This window comes from Crocodylus porosus, unplaced genomic scaffold (assembly GCF_001723895.1).
Source record: "Crocodylus porosus isolate Cpor-Errol unplaced genomic scaffold, CroPor_comp1, whole genome shotgun sequence".
Lineage (NCBI taxonomy): Eukaryota > Metazoa > Chordata > Crocodylia > Crocodylidae > Crocodylus > Crocodylus porosus.
The window spans coordinates 27,417,195-27,435,573 of record NW_017728913.1 but is presented as its reverse complement, the minus strand read 5'-3'; the positions used below and the strand labels follow the sequence as shown (position 1 = coordinate 27,435,573).

The 18,379-nt window shown below is 38.4% G+C and overlaps 1 protein-coding gene across 1 annotated transcript in view; it reads left to right on the top strand.

Moving 5' to 3' along the window:
* Positions 1–6,129: 6,129 nt before the first annotated feature.
* The window catches only part of GLRA3 (glycine receptor alpha 3), a 99,421-nt gene continuing 87,171 nt past the window's right edge, over positions 6,130–18,379 (top strand). Inside the window, 2 exon segments of the mRNA XM_019534346.1 lie at positions 6,130–6,241; positions 14,556–14,623. Coding sequence (XP_019389891.1) covers positions 6,157–6,241; positions 14,556–14,623 — 153 coding nt within the window. The 5' untranslated portion in view covers positions 6,130–6,156.

Here is an 18,379-nt window from a genome sequence, read left to right as displayed (position 1 = left end):
TCAGCTATTAAACCAGAGTGTAGAATGATCGTCACAGAGATATTCATGGCTGAACTTAGCACTCACTTACCAAGGTGGTTTAGGGCTGTTAAAATTAACCATACAAAACTCCTTTTTTTAAAAAAGGCATCCAGAAGTTTCTATATACATTTTCTGTAATTGAGTCTCAGTTTGGGTACATGGAAAATTTCCCCAAGGAATGAAAATAATATAAATAAGTTTTATTCTTTTAGGTAGTTTAAGAGTGATGTGATGGTCCAGAAAATATGCAAGAGGAAAAGGTTTTTTGAGGTGATATATTTTACTTGACCAACTATGCATTTGAGAAAAAATTAGACAAGCTTTCAAATACTTGTCTAATTTATCCCAACTACACAGTTGGTAAAATAAAAGATATTTCCCTAAATAATATGCCCTTCACTCTCCCTGCAAACGATCTGGCCACTGCATTATGCAATTAAAAACTACATCTTAAGCTATAGACACAAAAAGGGCTGACCTAAGGTTGCATTAGCAGTCTTGATTCTGATGTTTAGACACTTAATTTCCAATTTGTATCCAGAACATTTAATCCAATAAAGAAGTATGACTTTTCCTACTGTTAGTAAATGAATGACTGAAAACCACAAAAATAATTTATTGACTCAGCCAATTACTTGTTTAAGGAACAACAACAAAAAAGGAAAAGAAAAAAAAATCCAGAACAGACTGACATTCCTAATTTGCTGTTAAACAGATTACATGTACCAATTTAGAAAGAGGATTTAGGGCAAATGTATTTCCTTACTGGCTTGGAAATATATATAAGCATTTTTCTAAGTTTTTAATGACTTTGAAGGTTCCTAGGTGATTTCTGCCCCTGCCCTTGGATTTTCTCTGCCTCATAGAAGTATTTAACCCCTTCTATATGTCAGGTCTGACATCAAGCTGAACCAGTAAAAGAGTTTTATATTTCTACACTGGCCTAGAACCTCACACCAGGATGAGATAACATAACTGATCTTTTTTAAGTATCCCAGAACCAGATATTGCTACAGTCTCACAATAGGTCAGAGAGAAATATTTATTACAATAATTGTAGGGGTTTACATTGTCAGCTGGTCAGGACTACGCTCAGGGAAGTCCCTCTCCCCTCTCTTCCTGTACCTTTTCTGACTCCAGGGGTCCCACCAGTGGGCACTGTTGCACTAGATTTATGACACAGATGCCTTGTCCCAGGTAGACCCAAACCCTCAGACCAACCACAATTTCTTCCATTCAATAACAGAAAAATGGGTACTTTGCATCAGTCTTTCATCAGTCCCATGGGATGCCCATGCCCACTACAGGACACAGAGGTCCAGGTGAGCCTCCATCAATGCTTACCTCACAAAGGAACACCTTGAGAGGCTGGATACCTTCAAGTCAGCCGGTCCTGACAAGGAGCTGGTGAGCATCATAGCCCAGCCCCTGGCTTGGATCTTTGAGAACTCCTGGTGCTCTGGTGTAGTGCCCAAAGATTGGAAGAAGGCCAATGTGGTGCCTATCTTCAAGAAAGGGAGGAAAGTGGATCTGGCAATCTATAGGCCCATCAGCCTGACTTCTATCCCAGGGAAGATCTTAGAAAAGTTTATTAAAGAGGCCATCCTTAATGGACTGGCTGACACCAACATCCTAAGGGATAGCCAGCATGGGTTTGTTGTGGGTAGGTCTTGCTTGACCAATCTCATTTCCTTTTATGACTAGGTGACCTGTCACCTGGACAAGGGAGAAGAGGTTGATGTCATATATCTTGACTTCAAAAAAGCCTTCTATCTGGTATCCCATGATCACCTCTTGGCAAAACTGGCCAATTGTGACCTTGGGTCCACCATGATCCACTGGCTGGGAAATTGGCTCCATGGTTGGACCCAGAGGGTAGTAATTGACGGAAATCAATCGTCATGGTGCCCTGTTACCAGTGGGGTCCCCTAAGGCTCTGTCCTTGGTCCCATATTGTTCAACATTTTCATTAATGATGTGGACATTGGAGTCAGAAGCAGACTGGCTAAGTTCTCTGATCACACCAAACTTTGGGGCAAAGCATCCACACCTGAAGACAGAAGGGCGATTCAGGCTGACCTGGAAAGGCTCAGCAAATGGGCGGACAAGAACCTGATGGTGTTTAACACTGAAAAATACAAGGTTCTCCACCTTGGGAGGAAAAACCTGCAGCATCCTTATAGGCTTAGCAGTGCTATGCTGGCTAGTACTATGGAAAAAAGAGACTTGGGGGTCAAGACTGACCACAAGATGAACACGAGTCTGCAATGCGATGCTGTGGCTAGTAAAGTGACCAAAATGCTGGTTTGCATCCCTAGATTCTTCTCAAGCAAATCCTGGGACATCATTCTCCCCTTTGTACTCAGCCTTGGTGAGGCCGCAGCTGAAGTACTGTGTCCAGTTTCGGACCCCACAAATTCAAAAAGGATGTTGAGAAGCTTGAGAGAGTCCAGAGAAGAGCCACGCACATGATCAGAGGTCAGGAAAACAGACCATACAATGACAGGCTGAGAGCCATAGGGCTCTTTAGCCTGGAAAAGCGCAGGCTCAGGGGTGATCTGATGGCCACCTATCAGTTTATCGGGGTGACCACCAGTATCTGGGGAATGTTTGTTCACCAGAGTGCCCCAAGGGATGACAAAGTCGAATGGTTATAATTTACTGCAAGACTGTTTCAGGCTGGACATAAGGAAGAATTTCTTTACTGTTCTGTCGGTGCTGAACAGAGGCCCCAAGGTCACAGTGGGCCGGGCGGTGGCTTGGAACGAACCAGGTGGGATTATTGGCATGGAGAGCTGAGGCATAGAAATGTATGGTTTCAAAAACACAAATCGGATTTATTTAATTTACGTTTTTGAGGTGTAGGCAATGATGCTTCTTCAGTTACAGTAGGTGGAATGAATAAACAACAACAAAGGGGTCTGTTGGCCCACAGGGTTCAGGAATGAGCCCTTGCATTCTATCCCACGAGGGATAGGGGCGGCTGCCCACTCCTTAAGTCCTAGGGCTGATCAACAGCTCATGTAGGGATCAACAAACAAACGACAACTGTAACGCGTCATGACGCCAGTCCAGTGATGGGCAACGGGTGGTCGGTAACAAGCCGAATTCGAGAGCCGGCATGTGATGCAGTGGAGATACAATCGAGGTGAGTAGAGATGAGCTGAATCGTGGTTGATGATCGGTGACGAAGTCAGTCAAAAGCCAGGTAAGCAGAAACCGGAATCAAGTTGAAGCCGTAGGGATGATCGAAATCGAGGTCGAGGTCAAAGCCAAAACAGTCCGGTGATCAAAAGAATCAACATGAGGAGATACGAAATCGAAGGGTAAATCGCATTGTGAGGTTATGAAGAGAACCGGGGATCGAATCCCAATATCTCTCTCTGCCTCACGGTCCCTGGTGAAAGCAGCCTTCACTTACAGATAGAGCACGGTCTCTCACAACTCTTTCACCAACGATGCCCAAAAACTCACCAACTCCAAAACCACCCACACCTCCAAATGCCCACCAACTCCAAACGCCCACACCAAGGTGGGGGCTCATAAGCTTTTTAAGCAACCCCTTGGCCAATCAAGGTGCTTGGCTGTTAGAACTTTCTGGTTCAATGATGTCATGTCTGCACATGTCAAACTTAACTCCTTGTATTGGCAGCATACATATCTAAAAATTTACTTTGACATGTCCGAGCCCCCAAGGTCTGGAATAGCCCGCCGTCGGAGGTGGTGGTTCAAGCATCTACACTGAAGACCTTCAAGAGTAAATTGGATGCTTATCTTGCTGGGATCCTATGACCCCAGCTGACTTCCTGCCCTTTTGGGTGGGGGGCTGGACTCAATGATTTTCCAAGGTCCCTTCCATCCCTAATGCCTATGAAATCTATGAGACACAGTGATAGTAGATACAAGCAATGCAGGCTAAGTAAACTTCTACCCAGTTTCTACTTATCTAACAGTCCTAAGGCCATCACAGGGGGAACAGTATGCCTGACCAGTACATGAATGCTACCTTGTGGTTCTTGCTTAAATGTCAGATGTCAGCAACCTGGATGTAAGGGCTGAGCCTCTTGCCCCAGTGGGGGGTGAGGAAAAAAGGGGCTGGTGGTGTGACCTGTCAATGGTGACCTCAGAATCCCCAGCTGGGGACATTTTGCTGCTCTGAAATCCTTCCTTTTGTATTCTTTCTCCTCTGATGACTCTTTGTCTCTGGCTGTCATTGCTTGGTCTCCCTGTTGTCATCATACTGTCTACTTTCTGTTCTGGCAGCATAATTCTTTGTCTCCCAAACCCATCACATGCATACATCTTAACTTAATCATTTACCAGTGTCTTAATGTCGGTATGTCTGGCCTCCAAATGTGGTCATTTCACCAAAATTGGAAATCCCAGGGGTTTTGTAGCTGGGCACTGTGACCTAATGCCACCTTATCTCAGGTTATGGGTACACTGTTCATGTTTTCAGTTTTCCCACCCTGTTTGTCTGCAAGCTCCAGACACAGTGGGACTTAAAGGCTGAGACTGTGATACTTTGTCACAAACAGGCTTTTAGAAACCAGTTAACCTTTTCTGTTCCCCTGAACCATTGTTTTAATGTAATAGCTACTTTACTGCAAGCCAATTCCTAAAAGCAAATCTCTAAATATAATTTTATACCCATCAGGCACCACACAGGAGCAGTAGCTGAACTTCATTCATTCACAGCATATGTAGAGTTTGATGTCTGGGAATACCTATATACATGCTCCAATGTGTTCTAATTAGAACACATTGAAGCAGACTCAATTAATCAAGTCTGCTCTGTGGGTTTTTAGAATGCTCTAGCATCACACCAGTTTCATATGTACAAGTCCCTATGGGTTTAAATATGGCCTCTGGATACATTAAACAAGGTTTACTTAAAGCATCTAGCGACTATTTTTAAATGTGTGGGGACTTAATACACATGACGCTGGAGCATTTTAATTAGAATGGCTCTCCAGGAACTGTTATAATTAAAATGTCGTCCCCCATCCATAAGCACATGTAGAGGCACCCTGGATGGCTATACTGGGTGACTTTTTACCATGAATAGTAAACCAAGTTGAGTTATGGATCTTTTCAGGCTAATATAGAGGCTCATGAGGAATACAGATTACAGTGGAATTGTAGTTGTACCAGAATTTTGACTGAGGTGTGAAGTGGAATAACATCACATTTAGTGAAAATCTACATAATTGCTACTTAGCCACCTTAAAAATGAAACAGGATATGGGCCAAAATTTGTTGGATCCATATTGTGGAAATAGTCTTTTATTCTAACATGTACAGGACATACTTTAGGATGTCAGTGGGAGCTCTGCACATGTATGCAAAACCGTCTACAGGAGATGACATTTTCCATATGTACCTGAGAAAAGAAATTTGCCCTGAGAGAGTTCCTTTCCCTGAGGTTTTTCTTTCAATGCAGCAGTAACTTCTGTTTTAATGGAAAATGAACATTGATGACAATGTTAGAGAATAAAATTTTCCAAGAAACAACCTGATACTGTATGCATGAAACATTCAATCAATGGTACAAAATATGGGCAATTGATCAAAATATTATGAGAAATTCTTGTTTTATTTTCTCTCTGCAGGGTCATATTAATTTATGCAAGCTATAGTTAAACATTGATCAGAGTATTTTTTAAATTACATCATTCCAACTATATGACTATTTGTAGAGAATAAATTATTATTTAGTACTGCACATTTTATTAAATTAAAATATTAAATTAAAATTTATTGCGGACCAATAAAAAATTTATTGGAGACCAATTAAAATTTATTGGAAATATGTTTTGAAAAGACTTGACTTTTTAAGAAAAAATGTTACCTTATGACGATGAAATCTGATAATTGTTTAGGGCAAGATTATCTATTCATAAAATTATGGATAAAAGGAATTTTTCACAAATAAAATCTCTGCTGATATCATGAAAGTTTAAATTCCTTTTTAAAAGACAGTTTTACCTTTGAATTAATTGGTTTAAACAGAGATGGACAAATATATTAGGCATTTATATTTTTACTATAAACGGTCTAATTAAGTCTTTTTTTTTTTTTTTTTTTGGTAGTTTGGTAGCCACAAAGGAAACGGACAGTGCAAGATCTCGTAGCATGCCAATGTCGCCATCTGATTTTCTGGATAAATTAATGGGTAGGATGTCAGGCTACGATGCAAGAATTAGACCAAATTTCAAAGGTAATTTCTAAACCTAATTGTTTCTATTTCAGTGAAAATTTTCTTTAATGCAAATGTGTATTTTGGAGGAGAAAATTAGAAACTAAACAAATGTATTCTCATTTCAAACTAGGCCATACTTAATTTTCCTATGATGGACCTTTCAAATAACAACAAAAACCAATTCAACTGCCTGTTGATGTTAGGACAAAAATTGGAATACCTACATACTACTGAAATACCCAAATGCTAATGTTATATTCTGATTACCTTTGAAGTGATATGTACATAGTCAAACCTAAATGTCTAAAAAACACACACCAGATGTTCATATCAGACAATGTAAAAAAAGAATTGAGACTAAAACTCAGAGCAGGGCATGCACTCTAAGCCATATACACTGCTTTATTGCCAGGCTTGGGAATGTGCAGGACAGGGATGAGTAAACAGGGTTTATTTCCTCAGCACTAGTCTCAGTGGAAACATAGCATGGACATGGCCTTAATATCCCCATGCTTTAATTCTCCACCTATACCATTTTCCAGTATTTTTTAGTTTTACTATAAATTCTTTGGGGTTGGGATTACCTGTTACTAGGTATACTTATAGTGCTTATTACACTAGGTTTCTAATCTTATTTTGGGGCCTCAAGGTCAAACCACAATGCTAATATTTCATCATTCAAGAACATCAGCACAAAGTCCAATTCTGAAGGTTTTTTAATATGGAACTAATAAAATACTCTTCAGACATATCTATACAGCAGGCACCCCCTATAAGCATACCCAAGAGAGTTTATAGGCACATGTACACACAACACAATGCTAAAGCATTTTGGGGTGTACTATGTGCAGAACAGACATGCTCAACTTAATTGTGGCATTCTTTAGCATGATTTTCTGACAATGTCAACATGCCTTTGTAGTCTATCAGGCATACATTGCAAACTATAATTATCACCATGATCTGTTGGAATGGAAACAGAACTTGAAACAGAGAGTTCTTTCAGAATTGTTTAAAAATTATGTTTAAAATTTAAATGTTTTAAATGTTTTATTAAACAATTTATGGCATTTTAGAATTTGATTTGAATGGCTTTAATTAGTTTGGAAATTCTCCAAATTTTCAAATATGCAGCAAGTGTGGAAGGACAAATCACTGTGACAAAAGCTCACAACTTGCATTCTTTTAAATGCATTCTCTGTCTCCTAGGCCCTTTTTTCCTTGTTTCAGAAGCTCTCTTTCCTTTATTTCCCAAGGCATATTCTGTAAATAAGGGATTTCTTTCCATTTCTGCCATCAGATCTTTTCCTCTCAAAATAAGATCATTCTCTGTTTTACATTGTTTAGGTCCTTCCTTTCACTATCATCTCAACCTTACCTCTTTTTCAACACTGCATTTTATAGTGATTCTAATGACACCAAGGATCATCAATTTGATTGGCTATATCCCTGAATTCTCAATACTTTCTCTTATTTACTTACTTTCTTTGCCCAATCATTAAGGTCTAAACTACTACAGTTTAGTGTTCATCCCCTGTAAAGTAAGAGAAAATATGAGGAGTGATAATAGAGTACCTGATACTTAATAAGCTCCTATGTTGTTTTACTTCTAAGAATTTAGTCTTCATGCATATGTCTACAAGTTATTTTACTAGAACAGTCAAACTGCTTCCTAAAAATAAGGATTTAAAGGGATCGAACAGAAACCATATATATAATTTATTTTTTAAAATTTGCTTCTTCCTGGATATGTTTAAACATTTATTGATTAGCACTGAAGTTTCTAAGAATAAATAATTATTGTTTATTGGAAGTATTTCTTAAAATCATCAGAAAGATATGAAATATTACTCGATCTCTAAGGGATTGTTGACCAGTGTACATTATCTGCCAATACTAATGATGAGAGAGTTCAAATGGTTAGCTTCTCACTTGTGGATAGGGAAGAGAAACATTTGTATTAAAAACAAAAGCTCATACTATCACATAAAACATGTTGTCCTTCCAAAATTGTGTCCCTTTGTGTGTAGCATCTTTTAGTTATTTTAGCTCCTTGTTAAATCTAAGCTCAGTTACATACCATAGCTGTTGCCTTTAGTATGTAAACTTCAAGTTTAATCTAAGGCAATTCTGTGTCATGCAACAAAGGACCTCAAGTAAATAAAAACAAGCAATGCAATCTCTTTCTTCTTATTCTTTGAATCTTCTGAAGTTCTATAAGAAAGTATATAGAAGCAAGGAGATTAAGGCTTAGCAATTCATCTGGAGATTGAATTTTGGAGTTTGTTATGGATACCATGCAATGATAATCTTCTGAAGAGGCTACACTACAGAATGGGGCAGATGTTTAGTAATTAGTGGATTCACTAGTGATTCTTGAATCTGTAATTCAAAGGACCAAGAGCCTTGTTTTGTAACCACTGAAATTTAAAGAGGCAAAAACCTAATTTGACATTTTTCAAACTGCATAGCTGTCTAAAAGATTTACAATGTGCACTTTTAAGGAAAGAGAAGAACAAATCTGCCTAGAATGATTCAGATCTATCACTCAGAATAAATATCTTCTTGAATGACTTTGCCACTTCCTTGCTATTTTTATTATTCCAAGGCCAAGTAGTGCCAATTGGAACTTGATGCCCCTTGGATTTTGTAACCTGTCAATAATTATATAAGATGAAATGTGTAGTATCTGTTCTATTAAAATTTGATCATTTAATCTTTTAATGTCCTGGTCATTGCAATAATATCTTCTTCATTGTTACAATTAATTTTAGAGTGCTTTGCAATTATATAAATACTAGTCTAGATATATACAAGCTTAAGAGAAAATATAGCTTAAAAGAGCTGCAGAATCAGTGACCACTTCTGATCTAGTTAATAATATTAACATTGTGGAACCTGTTTGTCTGTAGACAAAAACAGCAACAAAGAATCCTTGGTAATAAACTTTGTCCCATTTATAGGCTGTCAAAGAATAAGCAGTCTACACTTGATAAAAGCCAAAGGTTTCTGTACACTCCATGTCATTAATCAGTAGCGCTCATCCTTTTTAGTCAGCAGGTCAGATGGGCAGTGCCCAGGCCGTCTGCTGACCAGATCCAGCTAATGGTTGGCGTGGGACAGTTGCAGCAGGATGCTGCACAGAGGGGGGCAGGGAACATCTCAGCTCCATCCTGGCCCTGCGGGGAGGAGGGAGGGGCATAATACAGCCCCTCAGGGGAAAGGGGTGTAGCCTAGACCCAAACCAGCCCCACAGAGGGAAAAGGGCTTGAGCTCATCCCATAGGATGGTAGGGAATGGGGTTTGAGTGATCCCCAACTTGATCCCATGGGAGAAAGGGGGCATGGCCTAGACCCATCTAGCTTGGGAAGAGGGGCATGCCTTGCGAGGGGCAGCCATGAGGACAGGGGAAAGGGCCCAACTTGCTGAATGGAGCTCAGAGTTTGGGAATTTGGCTACAAAGAGTAGTGATATTTATTGCCACTTCTCCCCTGCCACCAAATTTCCCAGTGCTTTCCACTAATCTGTGGGGAGCCCCCTGGATTGGATACCTATGATGCCATGGGCTGGATTTGGCCTGCAGGCTAGAGGTTGAGCATACCCATTATAAATTATTTGCTTCTGTAGGCATGATGAAAATTCTGGGTTCTATATCACTGTTTTCCAAGTTTGGATAAGTTCTAAAATTGTTTTTTCAGTCAAAATGATCAATAATTACACTATGAGTTTTCATCGAATAAAAGCTTCAGGATTAGACCTTCAAGTGTAGGTCTTTTCTTCAGATGAGCATGAAAGGACACGCTATATGTTGCAGGAAAAATGTGATGGCCATTATCTTCTTCATAATTTGGATATTTCTGCCAATAAGCATGGGAAATTTAGTGTAGCATGAAAACAGTAGATATGATGCCTTACTTCATGTAAAATTTTATACTGAATGCTTTAAAATAACCCCCTTTCTTCAAGTAAAAACATCATTCATACGTTGTTTATCAGGTATTTCAACATTCCTCAAAAACAGTCAAATACAGCAAATATTAACATGTTGGAATTTCCATTTTAGACCCAACTCTAGGTTTATAATGATTTTCAATACTGAAAGATGTGTGTCTATTTCTCAAATATTATATACTGGTCTAGATCCTTGATTTAGTTGTTTCCACTTGACACTCAAATGAAGACCACCATACAAATGCAGCTTGTAATATTTTGACAAAGGGGACTCTTGGTCCCACTACATCACTTCTGAGTTCTCCATTTCTCCAAGTCACTCAGACGAGCAACCTTTCTTTAGTATTAAATAAGATCCTTATAATCATACAGATCCTTCTCTTCTGAACAGTAAAGAAAATAAATTTGTTCAGCAGGTCCTGAAACCAGAAATATGAAAGCTTTTTTCAGTCTAATCCCATCTTTCAAGTAATACCTTGCTTCTTTGGTAGGTAATGCTCTTGTAACAGTCATCTCCAAAAGGAACTTCTATTCTAACTTCCGCATCCATTGAAGAGGACTTTCATAAGGAAAATCTCTTTGGGGAAACAATAGATAATAATTTCTAGCCAGTGGAAAAAGAGTACATACTTGTCAGTCGGTTTACGTATACAGCATTATGAATGTATTATGGTAGACATGTTAGCAGAAGTAACAGTAGCAATAAAAGATACAGTAGCATAGGCTTCAAGTCATGACAGAATATATACCCATACCCATGTCTCCAGGAGCACTTGAATACTACTATCACACCTTCATCTGCTGTATAGACATACCCTATCAGAGTGACAGTGGCCCCTTCTGTCAAGGTCAACAACAGTAGGTCTCTGAGTGAGGAAGTGTCAAGTTCTTCTCTTCTTGACATTTTCTGTTAGAAGACTTGACTTGCTCCATTGAGGTCAGATTAAGCTTGACAGTTTGGCAGTTACTCCTTATATTGACAAAGACGATTTCATCAAAAAGCAAACAGACTAATATTTTTATTGTATTTTGATGCTTTTAAAAACATCTTCATCTAGCGTCTAAGAGAATCAATATTTGATTATACTCCTTCAAAGGTGCGTGGCTTAATAGTTATTCCCTATAAAAATAGGAGACACTTTCTTTGGCATACACTTAATTTGGATCTTTGAACCCCAATGGGAAAATTCTCTCTCACCTAACAGCCAACCAAAATAAAGCTTAAGACTAACTCTGAGTTATGGACCCATTGTGTAGGGGTGCTTTCATTAACCCCTGTGAGCATGTAAATACTCCCATTATAGGAACAAGGAGATGTTTGTTCAGCTCTGGAGAGCAATCCTGCTTCTATAATGGAGGTGCTTACATGCACCGAAGAGGTAACAGAAGCACCTGCATACTGTAGTCAGGTAACTCACTTAGTCTCAAGCTAAATTACGATAATCTATGAAGTGAAACAGAATCTTTCCCCACCCCCAGTATGTGTTGTATTCCACATAAGAGTTATTTGATTTGCGTTTTTGTTCCTACTTGCTTAACTCCCTTATATTTTGACAAAACAGAAAAACACTCCATTTACTATCAGTCTCACCTTAGTTAGAATATTTTTATTCCCTCACTTTTAAAGGCAATCTTGTATGCTATCTGTAATTTAATTTATCACAACAAGAAACTATTAAGAACTCAAGAAATTGAACGTAACAACTTAGGATCACATAGAAATACAGGAAAACGAGTTAGCGTATGTGTAAAAAAGAGCTTCGCTTAGTTATTAAATCTAGGCTATGCTATTTGTGTTAGATAAAGTATTATATTTAATGTTTAACTTATTTTTAATTATGGAACAAAGTTTCTGATACAGTAGAAATTTATTATTTATAATTGATATGACAGCATATACACTTTCAAATACTATATAAATAATACATATGCTGTTGTGAACTGGAGGAAATAAGTAATTTTGAAAGAACAGCATGCAATAAACCATAAAAATTTTCTGCATCTTGAGAATGACAGAATGAAAACTATTTATAAACAAATCAAATAATTTCACCACCCAGTGCAGCTGTTTATTATGGTTTCAGGTGTTCCCACTGCCACCTGCCTGTGACTTTGGATTCCTCTTCCTACTCCTTTCCACTAATTCTCTGATCCAATCAAATCTTATGTTGAAATAGCATCTAGCAAAGGAGGTTGTCACCTGCAAAACTTAATCCATTTGGAACAAATTAATCTCTAAGGTACAACCTTACTCTACATTCTGACTGAAATACAAAAAAATGAAGGCAGAACAGGTTAACTGGAAACTAAATGATCACATTGCATTGATAAGTGGTTGGAAAAAGAAGAATTGGTGCCTTCCTATTCCTCAGCGGTGCTTCCTATGTGTAGTCATAGCTGCTCATTTTACTGACAAAAGTATGTCTAGTACTGCACTGTAAAGCAAATATAGCCTGGAAAAAGGAGACCTGGTTCTTTTCTGGTTCATACATCATCAGCAGAATCATTAACTCAAGCCCTAACCTTAAACATGTGATACCAAGTGCATTGCTTTCTGCTTTCAGTAATCCCACTGACATCAGTCAACAGTGAAGCATCATCAACAACAAGGCTATTACTTCAACAAGATTACTTTCAGTGAGAAAATCCAAATGTTGGTATTAAATATTTGCAGATTTAGGCCCTAAATTCCAGAACTGGAGTGTGTGCTAGTGGTGATCAAATGCAACAAGTCTCTGGCTTGCCTTTCAAATTCCACTCTCAGTGGGTGCATCTACATGTGCACTTTACATGAGTTGACTAATTAGCTCAATAGTAAAGTGTCACCATCTACCTGTGCACTCATATTAGGGTGCAGTAAAGGAATTAACTCTGCCCTAGGATTGTAGTGCCCAGGGCAAGTACTAGCCCACAGTGGAGTAATTTATACCACTGCAATGCACATCCAGATGGTAACTGAGGCTGGCTGGGGAATGAAGGTGCTACAGTGAGAGGGCTATCTGCCCCCCAGACCAGCTGCTATCCCAGGGTTGCTCCGCTCTGCCTCGGTGTGCTACAGTCCTGGGTGCATGTGTAAAACCTGCACCTGGGAGAAATTAACTCTGGTGCAAACTGCCCTAACTGCTTAAGTAGATGCATCCAGTTAGTAGATGTGGCATTAGGACTAGCAGTTAAAACCTTTATTTCACTTGTAAACTAAATTAATTTGCTATAGAAATAATTGAATGACTAGAATGAAACTCCATGATAGCATTTTCCCAGTCATTTTTAGAGAAGTAGGGTAAATCTCTCTCTTTGAGAAGATGATTAATTTCTTAGATGTTACACTATGAAATAACACTGCCAATACAAAGGTTGCACAGATTCAGGATGAAAATATGGCAACTGGTGCTTGAAGGTAATGGGACTACTCGTGATAACGTGCACTCTATTTTGTAATAAATGGTAGCAGAATGAACCTTAAAATTCTGTGGATGTCATATAAATTATAGGAGCCAAGCATATTCCCTACTAGGCTCAGAACAGAAAGCTGTAATAATGGGAACCTATATGCGTGTAGCAAGACTGTAATTACAGTGTATCGAAGGAGACTCAATTAATCAAGTCTGCTGGAGCACAGTAATTACTGCACTCGAGCAGACTCCATCATTACGTGTATCAGTGTCCCCAGGCTGAAAAATAGTGGCACAGGCACTTTAACTAAAGCTCATTCAATGAGCTTTAGTTAAAGCACCCCTGCTATTATTTTTCAGAACAGGGACACTGATACACATACACTCCGGGCACTTTAATTAAAGCAGCTCTCAGAGCTGCTCTGAAGTGCCCCCCATCCCCACTACCACCTCCCAGACCATGTCTATAAATGCCTAGTGTCTTTTTGTTATTATTGGTAGCAGGTAGGTTTAAAAAATGGCAAATCTGTGATGTAAAAGAGAAACTTTATTTCCAAATGCTGTGAAGGATGGTGTTGTATATTATTGCACCAAAACTAAGAAATAAACATTGTTTTAGGATAGTTATCTAGTACAACCCCAATAAAAAAAAACCAAAACAAAACATTCATTCTGGCATGTGATCTTCCTTCAAGGTATCATGATTTCTTTTTTCCCCCTGAGCTTGGAGATTTGCTACAAATGGCAAAACAATTAGTGAACCTTTAAGAAAAAAAAACCTTATAATATTTCAAGCAGTTGAAATGACATTGCTAATCAAACTTTCTCACTTCATTAAAAACAGAATTTTGAATATAGCTTTATATTCTTCCAAGTCATTCAAACCTTGTTTTATCATAGCTCACTGTAATGTATTTTGAAAATCACACAAACCTTTGATCAGCACAGCAATGATTCTGGAAAAGATTCTTTTTTTTTTTCTTTTACAGGCCCTCCAGTTAATGTCACATGCAACATTTTTATAAACAGCTTTGGATCCATTGCAGAAACAACCATGGTAAGGCATTTTACCTGAAACAACATTTTAAAGTTCAAGTTCAACTAATTTAATGAGCTCTGTTGGAGCAGAAAGAAAAATCTCTCTCTTTGATAAAGAAAGAACATTTAACTCAGTAGTAGATTTAGGTGATAGAATATCTATCATTTTATAGTTCCCATGCTAGACGATATATATCTAAAATGATAAGGCCCTTTTCATGCCTTCACTGCTGTCTGTCATTAAATTCATGGTTTGTAATTTTTATGTTTGAATAATAAAAGTTATTAAAGCTCCATAGCCTCTATCAAAAGTTATAAATGATCGAATGTCATTATTAACTACATTGCTATGCTATTATATACAACAGATGTGTAAAAGATGAAGACACACACTTTAAACAAGGAAAATCCTTATTTTACAGTGATATTATATGTGGTATATCATAATGAAACATTGCACCAATGTATAGAATGTTATTGTGAAGTTCTAAATAGGACACAGATCATTTAAATTTACCTTGACTCTTTGAATAGACTGATGATTTGACTATCATAGGAAAGCCAGAGGATATAGTACAAAGGCTGATGGAGTCATGAAGGAAATTACAAGAAAAAATTAAACTTAAAAATCAGTAACAATATAACCTGCTTATATATAAGGTTTATATCTTTAAGCCTGTGAAACTCAAATGAATCAGAGTGAAGAAATACCTCAATAAAGTACAGAAATGTATTCTGAGGCTAGTAATGGAGAATGTGTGGAGAAGATGGAACAAGGAATTGCAGAAAATCTAAAAAGAACCTACATGTAAATGTGGTATTTACTTGTATACCACATGTCCCTGAATATGTAACAAACCATGTTTTGGAAAAGTAGAATTAAGAAAAAAATTCTAGAATCTTACTGGCCATAAATCAGGCTCACTAATGACTGAATTCTCCTAACCATATGGAGTAGCTGGCCTTTTCCAGGGTACATTTTGAGCCTAACAAGTACTGCCTTGAGTTTAATAAGGTTAAGAACCACTGTTCTACACTAAACCAAGAGGAGCAAAATACAAATTAGGGAAATCATTAATATTTATCTGGAAGTGCCTCTGACATTTAAACCATCAGTACTACAATGGCGTACACACCTAATGTGTCTGTTTTAAAGATGTTAGCCTATACCTTTAGCAAAAACAGCTATAAACTCTATTATATCAATGTACTAGAAATCTATATTGTATATGCTTTTTTTTTTTTTTATAGTGATCAAAATCTCTGAGCTCCATCTGCTGTTTTGGTTATATATTACACAAGGAACAACTGACTAAAGTTAAAGATGGTATGTTAGACCAGTCGCTCACATTCTATTAATGGCAGAACGAGCCCTGATACAAATCATTGCACCTCTCAAACTACACACATAATATTTGTTACTCAGATTGCCAATCACAAGCAAGACTTTATAAAGGTAGATAAGGCAAGGTGCCGTGTTTATTGATCACATGAGTTAGAGGTTCAGGCACACCATTCATACAAACACACACAAATCATCATACACATCATTACACACAGGCATACATATACACAAAACAACCATTTATATCCACACATACACCAGATATAGTTACCAGCAATAGTTCTTCAATATCAGCCCAAGGTGGCCAGCTGGGGCTTATTGAGTAGATGATGATGATTTGAAGATAGTAGATTTGAAGATAACAGCTGGAGCAGGGTGAACAGATGCATCTGTGCTCCGATGAAACAGTAGTACAGAAAGAGACTCACCCAACTTGGTATTTTCAAAGTTTTCCTTTACAGGGATTGGCATCCTTTGTTTCAGTTCTTTGGGGTTTTTCTATACCCAGCTTCTATTGTTGTGGTTGTTCTTCTTTTGTCTTACCTTAGCCTTGGAGCTTACCTTAGCCTTGAAGTGTTCTTGCTGCCCATCTGGCAGGATGGGTGCATTCCTTCTCTTTGTTATCTTCTTTGTGCCCTAGGCCTAAAAGAGATTCTTCAGCCATTCATTAATTAGTTTACCGACTGGTAATTTACATTTGCAACTTTGTTGCTTACATAAACATTTAAATATTCTTTTCCTGTCTCTATGCCATTCTCTCACTATTCATCCTTTTACACATGCTCATACGTAAAAGCTATACAGAGTTCATTCACTTATGTCAAGCAGAAGGATACAAAATGGAGTTTTCAAGTTGCTTACAGGACAAGACTAACATGGTTATAGTTCACTATTATTACTTTTTATGTTAACATCAGCTACATTCGTTCAGTTCATGCTACATATTTTTGGGATGGAGGATCAAATCAAAATTGCACCTTTATTAGTTGCCCAGTTTCCCCTTGCATTTGCAATTGAAAGCCAGGTGTGGAAATCCTGCATGCGGGGCAAACAGTCAGTTGATTGTTGGTCCTGGCCCAGACAATCAGCTGTCTGGAGATCAAGGCCAACAGTTAGCTGACTGTCAACCCAAACACTAGACAGTCCTAGGTTCACTTCACCTGGAGTTATCTAGGCAGACAATCAGCTGACCATTGGCCCCATCTGCACAACTCTTGGTCTTTTGAACCTTGTCCTGGTAAGAGCCACCAGTTAGCTGATTGTCAAAACTCAATGCCTGGCAGCTCTGGCTGGGTTGCTGGACAGGGATATCAGAGGCTTTTGCAGTGGGTAGCTGAAGGGCATCCCCCACTGGGGACTTAAAACCTTTCAGGAACACACTGATCACAAGAAATCCAGATTAGGTACTTTGTTATCTACACCATCTTTCCATGCAAAGTATTTAATATTATTAAGGTTGCTACAGATTTACACTAGGGTAAAGTGAGAATTGGGTTTCCTTGGAGTCAGGCATGGCACTGTTAGACCCATGTAGCTCTGTGAATCTAAAAGCAAGAATGGGTAAGATAAAGATCTAAGTAGCCTGATTTAATTTGCATCTTGTTAGACCCTCCACTACTTGCTTTTTTATACACTCCTATCTTCAGGTAACTTAAAGTAGAAAAAGAATCAATTTGAAAGGGAGGGGAGAGGTTGGTATGCTTTGAAGGAGTTATTTGGAGTTGTTTAGGGGGTTGAGATGTTTGGCTTTAAGTTGTAAGTTGTATGTTGTTAAGAAAGTGTGTGTCTAACTGAACTTAAGTAAACTGAACTCAATCTAGAAAGACTCTTTGTAGAGATATGAATTAAAGCAGTTTAAAAATCAGTCTAGACAAACCTTCATATTCACCTTTAAATAAGGTCCAGTATTATAGGTATTCTTGTATTATCCATGTCTTGAATGCCACTGTATTAACACCAATATGAGCTTTAGTTGACACTAGTGAGGTCCCTTGCAGACTTAAGATGCAATTACCAGTTAAATAAATCAGCTGATTGAGAGTCCCAGTCTCAAGACCACACCAGTTCATCAGTTTTCAATTTCATAGATTTCATAGATGTTAGAGCTGGAACAGACCTTGGCAGATCGAGTCCAGCCCCCCGCCCAAAGGGCAGAAGTCAGCTGGCGTCATAGGATCCCAACAAAATAAACATCCAATTTGCTCTTGAAGGTATTCAATGTAGGTGCTTGAACCACCTCTGATGGCAGGCTGTTCCAGACCTTGGGGGACAGTAAAGAAATTCTTCCTTATGTCCAGCCTGAAAAGGTCTCACAGTAGTTTATGACAGTGCGACCTCGTCATCCCTTGGGGCGCTCTGGTGAACAAACGTTCCCCAGATCCTGGTGGTCACCTCTGATAAACTTATAGGTGGCCATCAGATCACCCCTGA